At 53.3% G+C, this 16083-nt stretch overlaps 2 protein-coding genes across 9 annotated transcripts in view; one reads left to right on the top strand and one right to left on the bottom strand.

The window, feature by feature from the left end:
* Positions 1–16083, top strand: part of DCTN6 (dynactin subunit 6) — a 1120059-nt gene that overhangs the window by 96 nt on the left and 1103880 nt on the right. The window contains exon 1 of one of the 3 annotated variants that reach the window (XM_050802571.1): positions 4255–4258. The exons of the other annotated variants lie outside the window; for them this stretch is intronic. The gene's annotated coding sequence lies outside the window, so the exon portion shown is untranslated. Of the gene's footprint in view, positions 1–4254; positions 4259–16083 lie in introns of those variants that run through there. 3 annotated transcript variants of the gene reach the window in all.
* KIF13B (kinesin family member 13B) overlaps positions 1470–16083 on the bottom strand; it is a 194916-nt gene continuing 180302 nt past the window's right edge. For 3 of the 6 annotated variants that reach the window (XM_050802406.1, XM_050802407.1, XM_050802411.1), the window contains 3 exons: positions 9415–9477; positions 5787–6483; positions 1470–4944 (listed from right to left, as the gene is read on the bottom strand). In XM_050802406.1, coding sequence (XP_050658363.1) covers positions 4682–4944; positions 5787–6483; positions 9415–9477 — 1023 coding nt within the window. In that variant the 3' untranslated portion in view covers positions 1470–4681. Of the gene's footprint in view, positions 5458–5786; positions 6484–9414; positions 9478–16083 lie in introns of all 6 variants that reach the window. The other 3 variants (XM_050802408.1, XM_050802409.1, XM_050802410.1) reach the window with 2 other exon arrangements.

Genomic DNA, 16083 nt, shown 5'->3' with positions numbered 1-16083 from the left:
GCAGAAGCGCTGGTGAACCCTCCTTCCCACAGCCCGCCCAACCCTTCTCCGTGCGCACCACGTAGCCCGGACATCTCCCGACTGCCCTGTGTCCTCAGAGCACTCTAGGGCCAACTCCCTCAACCCCCCAGGCCCTCCTGGGTGCACCAGGGCCGCCCTACCATGGCACCCATCAGGAAAGCTTGCTTCTGTCCTCTCCATGAGGACAGGCACAGGGTAAGTATGTGAATGTTAGTTAAGCGACTAACAGTGAGTGGAAGGAATGAACTGGGCGTGACATCCATTAGAGCCCATCTCAGGGTCTGGGCAACTCTGAAAAAAACACAGCCTTAGGCAAACAAAAGACATCTCATTGAGTTGCAAGACAGTAGCAGCTTGAAAAGTAAGATCCACTCTAGGCGCTGTATCAATTTTACGTTCAGATTCCTGCCTCATTCAGAGCAGGGCATCTCCTGCTGCCAAATTTCTGTCATTATTCAGCAGCGCTTGTCTCCGAGCGTTCTTCTACACTGAGGAATGTAACCCAGCCCTGCCTGGCTGTGCTGGCTGATGGACAGCTCTCGTCGGCCCTCGGAGTGGCTGAGCCCTCCACTTGCAAGTGTATTTCATATCCAAGGGCCAACTGATTCACTGGCACAGCAAGAAAAGTTTTATACAGGGCCAGAAGTGCCTCTGTGTCCTTGTGGGAATGTGTACTGGCTGCGGGCATCCCTCACTGGTACTGGGCTGGGGCCCTGTGGCTGAGTGGGAATCCACTGGTGAACGGAAGGGAGCGAGGTCACCTTACCTGACTCAAAGGCTGGACCCAGCATCCTCAGTACCGTTCTAGGCCCACACGGCACAGCTGGGCAGGGTGGTTGCAGAACGCAGGCCTCGTTGGCGAGCAGGTCCCGGCAACACCAATGTCAGCCCCGCAACCATGATCCCCCACTTCCCAAAACCCCTTGTTACAGAAGCCCTGCCAGAGGCTGCCCACCTCTGCAGCGGGGAAAGAAGTCCTCTCACCCCAGTTGGAGGGAAAGGGGAGGTCCAGTGTGGGGACTAACACGAAGGTCACGGCAGACAGTGGAGTCATGCCTGAGAGCCAAGGACAGTCCTTACCAGGTCACCTGTCTCCCAGTAGCACCACTTACCTGGGGTCGAAGGGCCCCAGAAAGTTTCCATAGTTCCTGGCTTCTGTAAGGGGCTTAAGTCCAAACAAGGAAAGATGACTCGGAACCAGGAGGCCTCCCTGGGCTCTTTGGTCCAAATCATGAAGAGTTCGGCCTCTGGAGTCCATGGGCTGGAGAGGCGAGCATGGCCCGCTGCTGTTCCCTGATCCTCCTCCTCCCAGTCTCCGTCTGGAAAAGCCCCACCACCACCTTTGCTGAGAACAAGGCTACACCATGACAGGATGGCCTGCCAGGAGCCCCAAAACCCTATGTTGGGGTCAGGGGAAAGAGAAGCAACAAGAGTGACCTCAGACATGATGCAGGTGAGAAATCATCTGGTTTTATTGAGAAGCTGTTGGTCATTTGATGGAAAGACATATATGGTACAAAATTACAGGTGGTTTAGTTCATTACATGATACAAATCATTAAGAGTCTTTACAAGTCATTACAGTCTTTGGATTTTTTAAACTCCCATTTACTGTGTACCAAATCAATATAATCCCAGAATCAAAGTCACTTCTTTATATGTGAACTCCTCGCATTTACACGAATCCACACATAGAGAAGCTGTTCTAAGACCCCCCCAACACCATTAGTGTCAGCAGCCCACCAGGAAGGCACCGCGGACTCTGCGGAGAAAGATGCTTTGGGGTTCAATGGGTCAGTATCGGGCAGGAAGCACAGGGTCACTCCCGTCTTGTGTGCGTGCACACAGCCACACACACACACACTCAGGACTTCCTGTTTCACATACAGGGAACTTTTAAGGCAAGAGGAGAAAATGCTAGGAAGTAACGGGGGGATCTGAACACCTCCACCGGTCACCGTCCCAGCTCCGTTCTCTTATTGAACACACAAGGCCCACCTTGGTGGGACCAGAAACACCTTCCCCTCCTCAGCTCCGCCCTCCCACTCCCTCTGGTCAGGCCTGAGCACCCGGGACTCCAGTCACACGCCTGCCCCTGTCCCCTCTGCTGCCGGACGCAGGGCCCTGGGCAGAAGTGAGCCTTCTCACCCTGGAGCCTCCGTCCTTCACAAGGGCCCAAGGGAAGTGGCGGGGCAGGGCCAGGGACGTTCTAGGCACACAGTGGGGAGGCAGAGCCCCCAGAAGCATCTCCCATCCCCATCTCTGACAGCACCATGTGTGCGGTTACTGCCCTTCCCGACCTCGGGTGCCATCTGCGGGCCAACCCGCACTCAGGTGCCACTCCTGGGGCATTCCAGGAGCGCTTCAGGAGTCCTAAGGCAGGTAGGCGGGCAGGCATTCTTGGGAGGAGAGTATGCTGGTCAGGGAGGCAAGAAGTGCAGACTAGAAGACGGAGGCCAGCCCGTCCTGGCCCACCACTCTTGAGACCGCACCTCCTGCCATCGCTGGCCCGGGTTGGCGGGGCTCAATGCCTTAGCGACCACGGCGCTGCACGTCCCTCTTTCCCAGCCACAAGCTGACATTAGTCTGCACCGAGAAGCAAGAGTGAACAGGGCCTGGGCCCAAGTCCACCTGCTCCAATCAGGAACTCTGGCTCGTTCTACTCCACTGTGAGTCAAACCGATGGTAAAAAGCACGGCACACCCGTCCCCCAGGACTTTCCCGAGACGGTGCCACAGGAGGCCACTGCTGGGTGGATGGCTCAGCCACCACGAAGTTCCAGGTCCCACCCACACTGCCCAACCGCCATTCCCAGAGCGTCCCCACTACACGGCCCAGGGGCTCCCCCTCAGGGCAACAGCAGTGCCGGCCTCTCACCCAGGCCACAGTGACACCAGCAGACCCAGAAACCAACTTCTCAGTGAAACGGGTTTTAAAAAGAAAGCTGCTGTGCTGGGAAGCGGGTTGAGTTAAAGGGCAAGGCAGAGGTGACAGCTCTTCATCCAGGGACAGGTGCCACAGGGTTCCCTCGAAACTCTGGCTAAGAACAGGGAGAGCCCTGCAGGGAGTGCCTCCCCGCAGGGGCCAGGCCCTCTGCCAGCCCGGCCTCGGCCTTCGTGTCCCTCACAGCAACTGGGGAGAAAAAGACAACCTGTCCTCGCAGCCAGGGCTGGGACAGGCCCACCATGGAGGCCACTCCGTTGGAGGCTTCAAGACCCTGGAGAACGAGGCTTCCACAGCGCTTTCTAGGTGTTGTCTAAACATGAGAACTAGAAACCAGCTCCAAGAGTGGCTGTATGAATCCTGACCCAGGGCTCCTGTCCCTAGATTGGTGGCCTTCCACACACAGACACTAACCGCCACCCCACAAACCTGCCACCAAAGGCTCCAGGAGCAGAAGTGCCCCAGCAAGGAGGTGGAGGCCACCCTGGAAGCTTCCGGCTGTGTCGCCCGCACCATGCACAGTGGGCCTGGGGGCGCAGCTGCTGCCAGGGTCCGGACACAAACCAGGCACACTCCCTGTACCCGCCCAGCCGCCAAGTCCCAGCCCTATACTCTCAGGGTCTGGGAGTTGCCAAGAAGTTAAAATGATCCAAAGACCTTCCTAGAAACCAAAAGTGCACCAAATAAAGTAGCAATGCCTCTTCCTTTGTCACCGACTACAGAAGCACATCATTCTCCCAGGTTTTTGCTTTCATCCAAGTTAAGAGTAAGGCCACTGTGGATCCGCAATAGAGTGACGTGAGGAGGGGGCTTTATCCTCTGCTGCCCCCAGGACCCTCCACCCGGGCAGGAGGCCAGCAGCTCTGCAATGGCCAGAGAGGCCGCAACGTGCAAGGCAGGCCCTGGGCCCCCATACACAGGCAGACGACGATTGCGGCTCGCAAATGATTTCGGATTTTGAAAAAATAAATATAAATAAATACATTCCAAGCCTTCTGTGAAGGGAATAAACGGCAAACATAAGAGACTTTTCAGGTGTAAAGATGCCAAAACACCCAGAAAGAAATCACTAAGAAACCCTGGCAGAGGAGGGATGGGGGGCTCAGGCCCTCGGCCCCCGCCTGGGGCACCAGGGCCATCTGCCAGAGTCCAGGGCCCTCCAGAGGCACTTGTGGAACCTGGGACCAGGGTGGGAGGCTGGGGGGTCCCCAGAGGCACTTGCAGGAACCTGGGACCAGGGTGGGAGGCTGGGGGGCTTGAGGAGTGAGCCAGGACATCCTAGGTGGCAGGGGGGGCTTGCCCTCCAGTGGGGAGGAAAGGCACTGGTTACAACTATGGTTTAGGTTAAGACATTAGTGGGGCCACCAGAATGGAAATGATAGAAAGAGCAACATAAGGCCCCAGGCACAGGCACACAGCAAGATGGCCAGGTGCTGCACCACCCAGGGCCTCAGTCCTAGCATCCCCCAGCCCCTGCGGGCACCCAGAACCTTCCATCCACTTGAGGAGGTACAGCTGAGGCCCCCACTTTCCCCAGGCAGAGAAGAAACAAAGCTTCCAGAGGCCCAGGGAGGTCACCAGCTCTGTGTCGTGCAAAAAGCATTCATTGCCCCGCCCCTGGGGAAGAGGCCACCAGGCTCCTGGCTCCCCAGGGCTGTCAATGGCAGGGCTCAAAAGGGGCTGGGCACCCCAAGAAGAGTTCGCTCTGAGGCAGCGGCTCAGTTGGCCCAGGATTTCCGGTTCTCAGGGTTCTTGTGGCTCCTGTCGGCCTTGGCCAGGGCAGCTGTCAGCGAGGCCAGGTTGGTGGCGGAGCCTGAGAGAGTGGCGCTCCGGCGGGCCTCTGAGACACCCAGCCGGAGCCCTGTGCTGCGCCGCCGCACGGGGCCCGTGGCTCTGCGGACCCGGTTGGGCCTGACCAGCAGCCCGTAGCCGGGGTTACACCTGAAGTACTGCTTCCCGCCGATGGAACCGTCATTCTTACCTGTGGGGGAAGGAGAGGGTGACATGGAGGGCAGCCCAGCTGCAGACTCCCCCCTACACCTCCCTCATCTCTGCAGAGGCCATGTGCCCACACTGCCACCCCCCTGGCACAGGTCCTGCACAGTCAGCACTCAGACACTGGCCACTGTCTGGCAGGAACTAAATGAATGTGGCCAGGGCATGGAGTGACCGCCTCCCACGACAGTGAGCAGTGGTGACCAAGGATGCACAGCCCATCCTGCAGCTTCAGGTAGGAGGTGACAGGCCCTGGGGAGTGCCTTGCGGAAACGCAGGTACAGGTCAGCCACTAAGGCACAGCTGGTCTGACCCGTGGGGGAACAGACCCTTCTCCATCTGGACCCAGGCCTGGGCTGGGTGGCGGGAGAATGGTTCTTTTGCTGAATCTATGAAGTGGAAACTGGCAAAACTGCCAAATGATGGCGAGTCAGAGGCCAGCGAGATGTGTCCGGATGGGGTGAGGAAGAGCCTCCTCCAAGGGCAAAGCAGAGATGCTCTAAGGTGAAGGATGAGAAAGCAGAGTCCAGGGAGAGCCAAGGGCGGGGGAGACCAGAACAAAAGGAGCAGGGGCAGCCATGGCAACAGGGGGGATGGGTACAGCATCTTCGTAGCCAAAATGATCAGGAATCTTCCACGCCATCTCCAGGGACTAGCCCTGCCCCCAGCTTCACCCCCGCAGGCCCAGCCACTCCTGCAGCTTCAGCCAATCCGCTGCCTCCCGGCTCCTCCTCTCCTGCCTGGACCCTGTCCCCTCTCAGGTCGGCCACGCTCCTGCCTCCCCCGACCCCCGGCATCGCCCTGGAGCCCGGAGTGCCCGGTACCCACCTGAGGGCAGGTCGAGCTCCACGCCGACCCACGTGCCCTCCTGGAAGTCAGCGGGCCCCACGTATCTCACCACGCCTGTTTTGTGGGCGCCCACGGTGACGAACTCGCCCTCTCGGAGCCACTCTGGGACCTCCTCAGCTTCCTCGGAATCAGAGGCCAGGGCCTGCCCCCCAGCGCCCGTGGCCGACGCGTCCCCCTCAGCCCCTGGGGAGCAGCCGGGGTCCCCGGCCAGCATGCGCGAGAAGGAGCGCAGCTCCGAGGCCCGCACCCTCCGGACGCGGAAGGGGGAGCCGGGCGCCGGGGCCTCGAGGTCCGGGCGCTCCTGGCCAGGGCTCACGAGCTGCTGGGGGCCAGGGGGCTCCTCGGCAGAGGCGGCCGTGGGCGGCGGGGGGCGGCTGATGGGCGCCTGGGGCTCGGCCTCAGGGGCGGTGGGCATGGAGCCGGGCGGGGCCGCAGCGTCCAGGCCTGGGCCCAGGGCGTCCGACAGGGTCGCGGTGGAGACGCTGTGGGAGAAGTAGCCGCTAGAGGCTTCACTCAGGGGGCTGGGGGGCCCGTCCTGTGCCTCCGGGGCCGGGGTGACCGCTGTGACAGCTATGACAGGCGGTGGGGAAGGCACTTTGGCGGGTTTGTCGCAGATCTTCAAGGCTGGGGCCCCCATCGTCTGCACCAGCACGTCAGCACCCATCTCTGGCTGAGCCTGCAGCGGGACAGGGGGAAGCAGGGACTGAGAACAGAAAACTTCCCAACACAATCCAAACAGGCAGCGATGACTTGGAAAAGAGCATAAGGTCAGGGGCACTGGCTCAGCCTGTAACCCCAGTGCTTATGGAGGGCAAGGCGGAAGATCACTTGAGCCCAGGAGTTCAAGAACAGCCTGGGCCACATAGTGAAACCCCATCCCCACAAAATAAATAAATAAAAGAGCATGGCTGGGACCCGGCCAGGCCTGGTTCCCACACTGGTTCTGCCACTTAGGGCTGCGTGGCCCTGGCTTCCAAAGTGACAAAGGTTGAGGGGCCGATGGTGCACTCTGCAGGCCCTGTGCTGTGTGCCCAGGATCAAGAACACTGACCATGGCCACAGCCCCTGCCCCATCTACTTTTTACCTTTCATACAGAATAGAATCCAGCGCCTGCCATGCAGGGCCAGCATGCTACTAAGACCAAGACCCCTTGCCACAGAGGGCAGCACACAGTAGGTGCACACCAAAACTCTGCTAGGGCGAGAGCTTTCCTCCCATGGAGACAAAGGCCCTGCCCACCCCTGACCTCACGAAGAGACTGAGTCACTAAAGAGGCCAGAGGAGCACTGTTTTCTCCGGCAAAACCTAAACAATGATCTCATTGGAGGACTGGAACATGCTCAGCACAGCCTGGCCAGCTCAGGCACCAACAAGGAGCCACAGGCCTGCAGCCTGGCTGGGCATCCTGGGCAAGGCGGCAGGGGGGTGAGGAGAGAGGCGAGGAGGGGGATGAAGAGGCAGACGAGGAGGGAGACAAAGGCTCCCTGTGGTCCGTGGCCCTTTCTCTCCAAGGCTGCTATTCTGGCTGCTATGGAAAGCAGGTGCCATGTCAGGGGCTGGGGGGGCCTCGGACCCTGGAGAGAGGCCAGGAAGCAGCCCCCAGGGAGAAGCCACCAAGTGAGGCCAGCTGCTCTCCTCATGTCGGTCACTCTGTCTGAGTCACCCAGGCAGAGGACACACACACACATGCAATGCCCACATCTCATGGGGGATAGTAGCCACCGCTTGCCCCAATCCTACTGTTTCTGGGGTATTCTTTCGTCTATAACGGAAACCATGTGAAGAAGCTGCCAGATCATCTTTCTATTCCTGTTCACAGTGACCGAAGAAAAGGAGAAGACGGGAACAGGGAATGAGATTGGTGGGGTGGAGAGCACTGCTATCCAAAAGAAATATGTTTTCCGATATTTACGGAAAAATTATTTATATTACAGGAATGGTCATTTTCCATTTGAAATACAGGATTTATTTGAACGGGGAAGCGGCTGAGATCTATAAGTCTCTTACAGTTACTTGGCTTACCTCAGCGGCTTGATAAATCATGCGTTTTCCCAGGAACTGTCATTTATATTCCCGTTTCCAAGGGCCCTCTTTTCCCCACCAGCCACACTTTCAGGGTGTGAAATTAACGGCACCTCTTGAGATTAACAGCCCATTTTTGTGATGAATCTCTAGGCTGCAAAATTTACTCAATCCAATAGATCAATAACTGTCACCAGCATAAATACTCTAAAAGATTAGGCAATCCTTCAATCATTTTTCCTTTGCACATTGTCCATGTTTTTTATTTATTCTCTTATATTTTAGTTTTAATATCACTGACCTAGCAGGGAAGAATATGCAAAACTACGAGAGCCGGGAATCTGAATGGTAACCAGGGTCCTGAAATGGCTTCTGTTCCCTGCCCCCACCCCGCGTGAGGCCAGCCACTGTCACTTCAGCACCCGGCGCTAAGGGCCGGCCAGGTCAGGCTGTCCCAGGATGAGGCCAGCTGCATGCCTCAGATTTGCAAGTATCATCATCCCATTGGCTTCCACGGAAGTCACTGGCTTGGGCTGGGCTGGAAGGATCATCACATTATTCTACAACAGGCCTCCAGAGGGGAAAGCCCTTATCCAAGGCTGCTCGAAGTAAAAAGGCAGGAATTGGGGGCAGAGCTGCAGTGTCAACAAAGGAGGGAGCAGGATGGTGGAAAGCACTGACTAGCACTCCAGGCCACGCCCCCATTCGACTGGAGTTGATTTGCGAGTTGAAACCCAGGTGCCTTCTCTGGATTATACCCTTGCCACTGAAGGAGACATTTCTGGAGATTTCTGGAAAAGTCCAAGCTTGGAAAACTACCATGATGAACCACAGAAGCTACTGCCTTCACTGGCAAGGGGCCTGCTCTGACCGTCCCGCTGACCGGGGATGCTCAAACCTGCCTCAGCAAAGAGACCAGCACCACTCCGGGGGGAGGGGGCACCCCATCCCATCCACAGCAAATTCGTGAATGCCCAGCGTACACTGGGATAGTTAAAGGGTCGTTCAGATACAAGTAAATTCATGGAGATCTGAATATTCTTTCAATTATTGTGCCTCTGTTGCTGTTGTTTTAATAAAGAAAATTTTCCTAAGAAGATAGAGCATTTCCTAAGAGAATGAAAGCGCAGTGGGAGAAAATAGATTTGCTGTTCATAAGATGAGAAGTGCTGTTGATCTGTGGGAGATCATAAGAGACTATTTTCTCCCCAGTTCAGCATTCGCCTTTTCACGCTGATATCATGAATCAGAATGAAATATAAAACTGAGAATTAAGCAAACATTTAGAAGGAGGAGATTGTTCTGTTTATAGAAATCTCCTCTGCCTAGCTGTGGGCTATTAAGGCAGCAGACTACATTAGCAGTCAAGCACCTAAAAGTTTAGCAATCATATGATTAACAAGTTGAAAATAGAAAAGTGTAACAAGGAAAATAGAGAGGGAAAAGGCAGTGACCTATATTATAGCTAATTACCAAAACAGGAATGCTAACATCAAAAACCGTGGGTGTGGACTCAACCGTTTCAGCATCAGGGCCACCCGCTCGCTGTAGGCGGGGTGGCCATCCCTGGCCCGACTGACTCACCTCCTCCATCCTGGTCACCCTGACGTCCGGGCCAGCTGCCTGCACCATGATGCGGGGCACGGGCTGAGGAGGCAAGTGCGCAGGTCAGGGGTCGAGAGGACAGAACAGGGGTAGCGGAGAGGCTTCCGCTGCACAGGCTGGAGGGCCAGGACCTGCCCGAGGGGAATCGGCCCATCAGGTGAGCAAGTGCGAGGGGCTCCACACCCTCCAAGGAACAAGGGACCCAGCCAGGGGCTACTCCTCCAGCCAGGGAAACAGGCCGCATGCCAAGATCACCAACACACGTGGTGCACTTAGACACATGTGACACTCCCTCCCTCCCTCCGATCACATATGCACATGTGAACCGAGGACTGGGCCTGTACAGACAAACATTGAGACAGGAGAGCTCCAGAAAGACTTCCGGCAGGAGGTGAAAGCCACGCCAGGCCCTGATGGCTGGGGAGAGGAAGGAGTGTAGTCACAGGAGGGGAGGAGGAAGGAGGCCAGGCTGGCTGGAGCACAAACCCAGAGCCCAAGATGGCAGGCGCAGGTATGCAGGAGGCCCTGGGCATTGGAAACTAACCCTACTCAGGAGAGGAAGGGGGTCCCCACTGAGTCCTGAGCAAATCAAGAAGACAGCTGAAAGCCAGAGAGACTGACCAGGCGGGGACACAACCTGACCAGAAGAATATTTAAAGTCCAAAGAAGCAGATCAGTAATGCAATTCCAGCAACAGAGCAGGGGTGAGGAGATAAGAGCCACAGGAAAGGGCCTGGTGACCTGTGGACACATGGGCCAGGGAACATTAAAGAGCGAGAGGAAAGAATCATGAGAACCAGGAAAAGGGAAGGCTGGGGGAGAGAAGGAACCAGAGCATCATTCTTTGCTGCGGAGTGGCTGTGGGACACACAAGCAGCTGAACAGATGTGCTCATCCCGGAAGAAGCTAGGAACACGCCACTTCTGCCCCTCACCCTCCCAACTCCCCAGCTGCAGGAACTGGGCCTGGCCTCACATGCTGGGCCTCACGAGGACTCCATTCTGCCAGGACAGCCGCAGGTCGGGCTTCTTCCTTGTTGGGTCCACAGGGCACAGCTGGTGGCTGCTCGGTTACTGAACTTCAACTGCCCAGAGGTGTGGACTCCACCTCTCCCGCCTCCTTCCTCCCAGCCCTTGGCAGTCCTGGTGCTTTGGCTCTTGTGTGTCTGGGCACCTGAGGCCTCGACGGAGTCAGGCCTTCTAGACAGAGCCTGCAGGCGTGCAGTCGGACTGCCCAGGCCTTCCTACTGGGAAGCCTGGACTCCAGCCATAGGGAGAAGAGCCCCAGAAGAAGCCAGTCCGCTCAGCAGGGTGCCCACCATGTTTACAAGCATGGAAGAGCCTCGCTTCACCAAAGGCCACCACTATGACCACTTGTGCCTTGGGGCTGCTTTTGGAAGAAAAGTATAAGAGGGAATTGATTCTGTGGAAGGTAAGGGGGCAGTGGCAGGACTCGAGAAAAGGCACGGTGGAGAGGACTCGAGAGGAAACGCAGCGATCAAGCTTAAAGACCTGGAAGGACTGGAGCCAGATGTGGTGGCGCACACCTGCAGTCCTAGCTCCTCAGGAGGCTGAGGCAGAAGGATCACTTAAGCCCACGAGTTGGAGGCTGCAGTGAGCTATGATCACACCACCACACTCCAGCCCGGGCAAAAAGCAAGACCCTGTGTCAAAGAAGAAAAAAAGAAAAAAGGTGGAAGGACCAAGGAAATGAACAAAAGGCATGGGTACTTTACCCTGCAAACACTGGGGTGCTCCTGCGGTGGTCTGAGGTCAGGGACAGCTAGGACCAGGGTCCATTGAAAACTATGTGAGCAACCAGTGGGACAGAATGAGGGAGGGTCCCCTAGTGGCAGTTAGGCCACTGCACATGACAAGGCCAGAAGAACAAGATCTTCAGCCTCCACCTCAATTCCTTGACCAGAACAGACTCTCCTCTGCGCCCCTCCCAGCACTGAGTTCCTTCTGTCCCGGCTGTTGCTCTCCACGGTCCCGCCTGTGGCCTCCCAGAGAAGAAAGTGAGGCTCAAGCGTGCATCCCGCACTGCCAGGCAGTCCTCGCATGCCGGGGCTGGTGTCTTCATTTTTCTCCCCATAGTATTTAACGTCCCCACAAATGGGAGGGTGTTCAAGGGTATATTTCATGACAAAAGCAGCAAAAACATTTCTCAAACTCCAGAATACTTGCATCCTTCAGCTACATGTTACCAAAAGTGGACAAGATTGGGGAGCAACTGTTTCCACTACGGTGAAGTTTATTCCCCTTAAAGCCTAAAAATGTAAATACTCCAAGGATGGGATGTTAAGTGCCTAACATGAAACCTTTTCTAAGATCACATGATTCCTGCCCTCTGAAATAGAACATGCAAACAAGTTACACTTTCCTTCAGGACCCAGTGTGATTAGAAAAACCCAGTAGATAGATGCTTATTAAATATTTGCTGAAATGGACTCAGGGACTGGACTGCCTGCCACTTTGGTTCTCACCCTCCACGTAAAAAAGTTCAGCTCAACAGAGACTGCATCAGGTCCTACCACGCGGTGGGCATGGCACCAGGTGCCTTGGGTAACATAAACATCAGAGGCATGGGCTTTGCTCTCAACAAATGGGCAACCTCATTGGTGGGGAACACGTGAGCAAATCACTAAAATCAAGGAATGTGACAGCGGAATGGAAACTTCAAAAGCAGGGAGGAGGCCGGGCACAGTGGCTCATGCCTGTAATCCCAGCAGTTTGGGAGGCCAAGACAGGAGGATCACCTGAGGTCAGGAGTTTCGGACTAGCCTGGCCAACATGGTGAAACCCTGTCTCTACTAAAAATCAAAGAAAAAAAAAAAAAATTACAGGGCATGGCGGCAGATGCCTATAATCCTAGCTACTCAGGAGGCTGAGGCAGGAGAACTGCTTGAACCTGGGAGGCAGAGGTTGCAGTGAGCCAAGATAGTGCCATTGCACCACTCCAGCCTGGCCAACGATAGCGAAACTCCATCTCAAAAAAAAAAAAAAAAAAAGAGGATTCAGAGGAGGAAGGGGTCATAAATACAACGGGTGTGAATACCACATGAGGGGGGCTTTTGGCACAGGCCTTGGGTATGAGTTCAGCAACTTTTTAAGGATGCCAAATATATCGACCAAGAATACTGAAACTGTAACTGACTGTAACTGTGCCATCATCCTTCACATGTAATAGCTGAAATTTTCAAGTGTCTGTCTGCACCTTCATGCTCTTCTACATCTCCCCCGTACAGGCAGTCACCTCCTGTTTCAGGGGCTCAAAACATTTCAGATCATAAGTTCATTAATCCTTATGACACATCTGGTAACTATTAATAAAAATGACTGTGAAGTATTTTGCAGCTATAAATATTAAGGAGAAGTCCCATGAGGCAAGTGAATATGAGTATAATTATCTACATTTCACACTACAGAAACCGAGGCTCAGAGAGCACTTACCTAATGGTTAAATGTGTTCACGTGGCCCTATGAGTGAGTGACACAGATGGAAAAGGACTAAGTTCTCAAGTGCTGGCTGAACCTGCAATCACACTGTCTACTGAGCGTTGCTGAAACTGAACAGATGAGTAGCTTACAGGCAACAGAACGGCTTAGAAATATTTCAGGGAAAAGGTGCCAGTCACTGCTCTAAATCATATTGCGCTATTTTTTAACTCTGGCTTTCACATTCTACATGAACACACGGGAGATCAGATCAGAATTTCAAAACCTGGAATAAAAGCTGTTTTGGAGACCCCTCTGCCAAGAAGAATAAAATTAACCCTTTGACATGACATACAAAATCTCCAAGGGGACACACCTTGCCTTGCTTGCTCTACTAGGCCACTCAGAATTCCCTCAATGGACGGCTTTTCCACTCAGAATTCCCTCAATGGATGGTTTTTCCAGAACCTTCCTCATGCCACTCCACCCCCTGGGGAATCGTGTTCCACCTAGTGAATACAGACTCATTTCTAAGTCTCTGCTCAAGCATGATCGAATTCTCCTGCAACTGCAGGGAGCAGCGCCCACTGGCTTCACTGTGTCATCCGCAGACACTCACACGTGATGGTATCTACATCATCCTGCACTGGCTCTTCATCTGCTTATGTGGCTCTAAAGGGGCTTCTCTAAACTTCAGGCTCTTGGAAGGAGACAGACTACGTCTCATTCATCCTTGTATTTCCTTACATAAAACAGTAGCTCAGTGTTTGTTGAATGAACAAATGCATAAATTACTTAGCAAGTGACAGAGAAGACTAAATTGTACAGTTACATAGGAATGTGGGATAGAACAGACTCTGAAATGCGGGCATCAGAGGAGGTAAAGGGGAAAAGAGGTCCCAGCTGAAGCAAAAAAATAATCACTTCAGAACTTCTCCAACATTGAATTTTCTGATGCATATTTTTTCTTGTTTGAAAATAAACCTTTCATGGCTAACAATCACGCCTTATCCTGAATTTCAAAAATTCTTAAATGTCATTTTTTAATGGTGCTTAAACTAATACGATCCTCTAAGTCTTGTTTTAAATACTAACCAATGATTTAAATCCAAGTATAGAAAATTATTTTTTAATGGAATATATAAGATATGTAAGATTTATTTTTTATTACAAATAACTAGTAGCCAACCTTTCATCTTCCCGCTGCTGAAGTGTGAAAAACCTAAGAAACAAAAGGAAGCAGGGCAAGGGCATATAAAGAAACACCTGCTAACCTCCAAAAACGTTCTGATGAAAGTAATACACAACGGATACAAATCAGACACAGTGCACAGTGACTCTCGCGCCTGCAATCCCAGCACTTTGGGAGGCTGAGGCAGGAGGATCCCTTGAGCCCAGGAGTTCGAGACCAGCCTGGAAAACATGGAGAAACTCCATCTCTACAAAAAATAAATTAGCTGGGCATGGTGGTGCACACCTATAGTACGAACTACTTGGGAGCTGAGAATTACTTGAGCCCAGAAGGTCGAGGCTGCAGTGAGCAATGATCACGCCACTGCAATCCACCCTGGGTGACAGAATGAGACCCAGTTTCCAAAAAAAAAAAAGACATGTACAACCCAAACATTAAGCCTCAGTAATAACCTAATCAATATAAACACTTTTCTAAGGTTGTCTTGACCAGGGGCCTGGAAGAGAGGAAAATGAAGCGTTCCGGGAGGCGAGCGGGGAGAACACGTCCAGCCCTGGATTAGAGCCTGTGATCCAGGCTCCGGCACGTGAGGCCTTCAGTGACCGGGACACGCAGCCACCCTGTGCACCTGGAGGCTCTAGATCCTGACAGGCTGATCTGGAGGAATGTGTGAGCCATGACGGCAGCAGCACTTTTGTCCAGTTGGCAGGTGTAGTTATTTTAAATGCATGGCTTGGCATTGTAACTTTCGTGTAAAAACCTCATCACCTCTGGGTTTCCACACCTGTCTGCAAGGGGGTGATCCCATCCACATGAATTCTCTAAGCAGGGAGGCGGGCCGGTGACTGCTGATGCCCGCCACAGCCACCGTGACCCTGCCTGCCACATACCCCTCCAAGCAGTGCCTCGGACTCAACACCAGAAGGCGACTGCGCGTTTCTGACCCACGTGACAATCCCTGCTGAGGGTTCTACCCACACTCGAATAGTGTCTTCTAGTTCCATTCTCTTCAAATCCACTTTCCAAACTGCAGCCAGAGGGAGCTTTCCGAAAAACAGAAGTGACCATGTCACTCTCCGCGTAGCAGCTGCCAGGATTTCCCACTGCAGCACACGAGGAAACGCTGGCAGGTCCCACATGGTGTATTTCTGCTGCTCGATCCTTCCCTCCTACAAACGCTCTACTGATTCATTCATTCCACAAATACAATGACTTGGTTATTCTTAATCACTGTCAGCGAAATCTCTTATGGTCACATTTGAGCATTTAACCTCGCTTTCTCAATGGGAAGCTCAGTTCTGCCACTCCCAAGGCTCTGTAACCAGAGACAGGTGCGCACCCTCCCCATTTCCCCAACAGGGCAGCGGCCCTGACATGGCAGCCACCGGCCCCTGGTGGTAACCCAGCACTGAGAATGAGGCTAATGTGATTCAGGAAGTCCATTTTTTATTTTAATTAATAAAGTACAACCTTAACTGGTTATATAACTGAAACGGTTTTAAGTATGTTTAGAACAGCCTCGGCATGTGGGTCTGATTTTTCAACCATAAATTTTATGAATTCTAAATGCAGATCAAGTATTTCCGACGGAACTTTAGTGTCTGAATTGCAATGTGCTAGAAATGTAAAATACGCACCTGATTTCAAGGACTTTGTACAGAAAGAAGGATGGGAATATCTCAATCTTTTTTTATACTACAGTTGATATGACAGTACTTTCAATACACTAGGTTAAACAAATGTTATTAAAAATAATCTGACCTGTATTCTTACTTCCTTAATGTGGCTACTAGGAAATTGTAAGTTACATACATGACTCGCATTATATATCTATTGCATGGTGCTTGTCTAACTCAGTCCTGTTGCTGAGATGGCGCATTAAAATTCCTGGTGTGGTGCCAGGTACACTGGAAGCTCTCGGCACATTTGTAAAGTACTTCATTGGAATTTTGTGTCTGGTCTTCCTAGATATCTCTAAGTTGGCTTACTAAAAGTACATTTTTAAACAGTCAATAATTT

This window comes from Macaca thibetana, chromosome 8, assembly GCF_024542745.1.
Source record: "Macaca thibetana thibetana isolate TM-01 chromosome 8, ASM2454274v1, whole genome shotgun sequence".
Lineage (NCBI taxonomy): Eukaryota > Metazoa > Chordata > Mammalia > Primates > Cercopithecidae > Macaca > Macaca thibetana.
The sequence above is the reverse complement of the archived record's forward strand: the minus strand, read 5'-3'. Positions and strand labels throughout refer to the sequence as shown.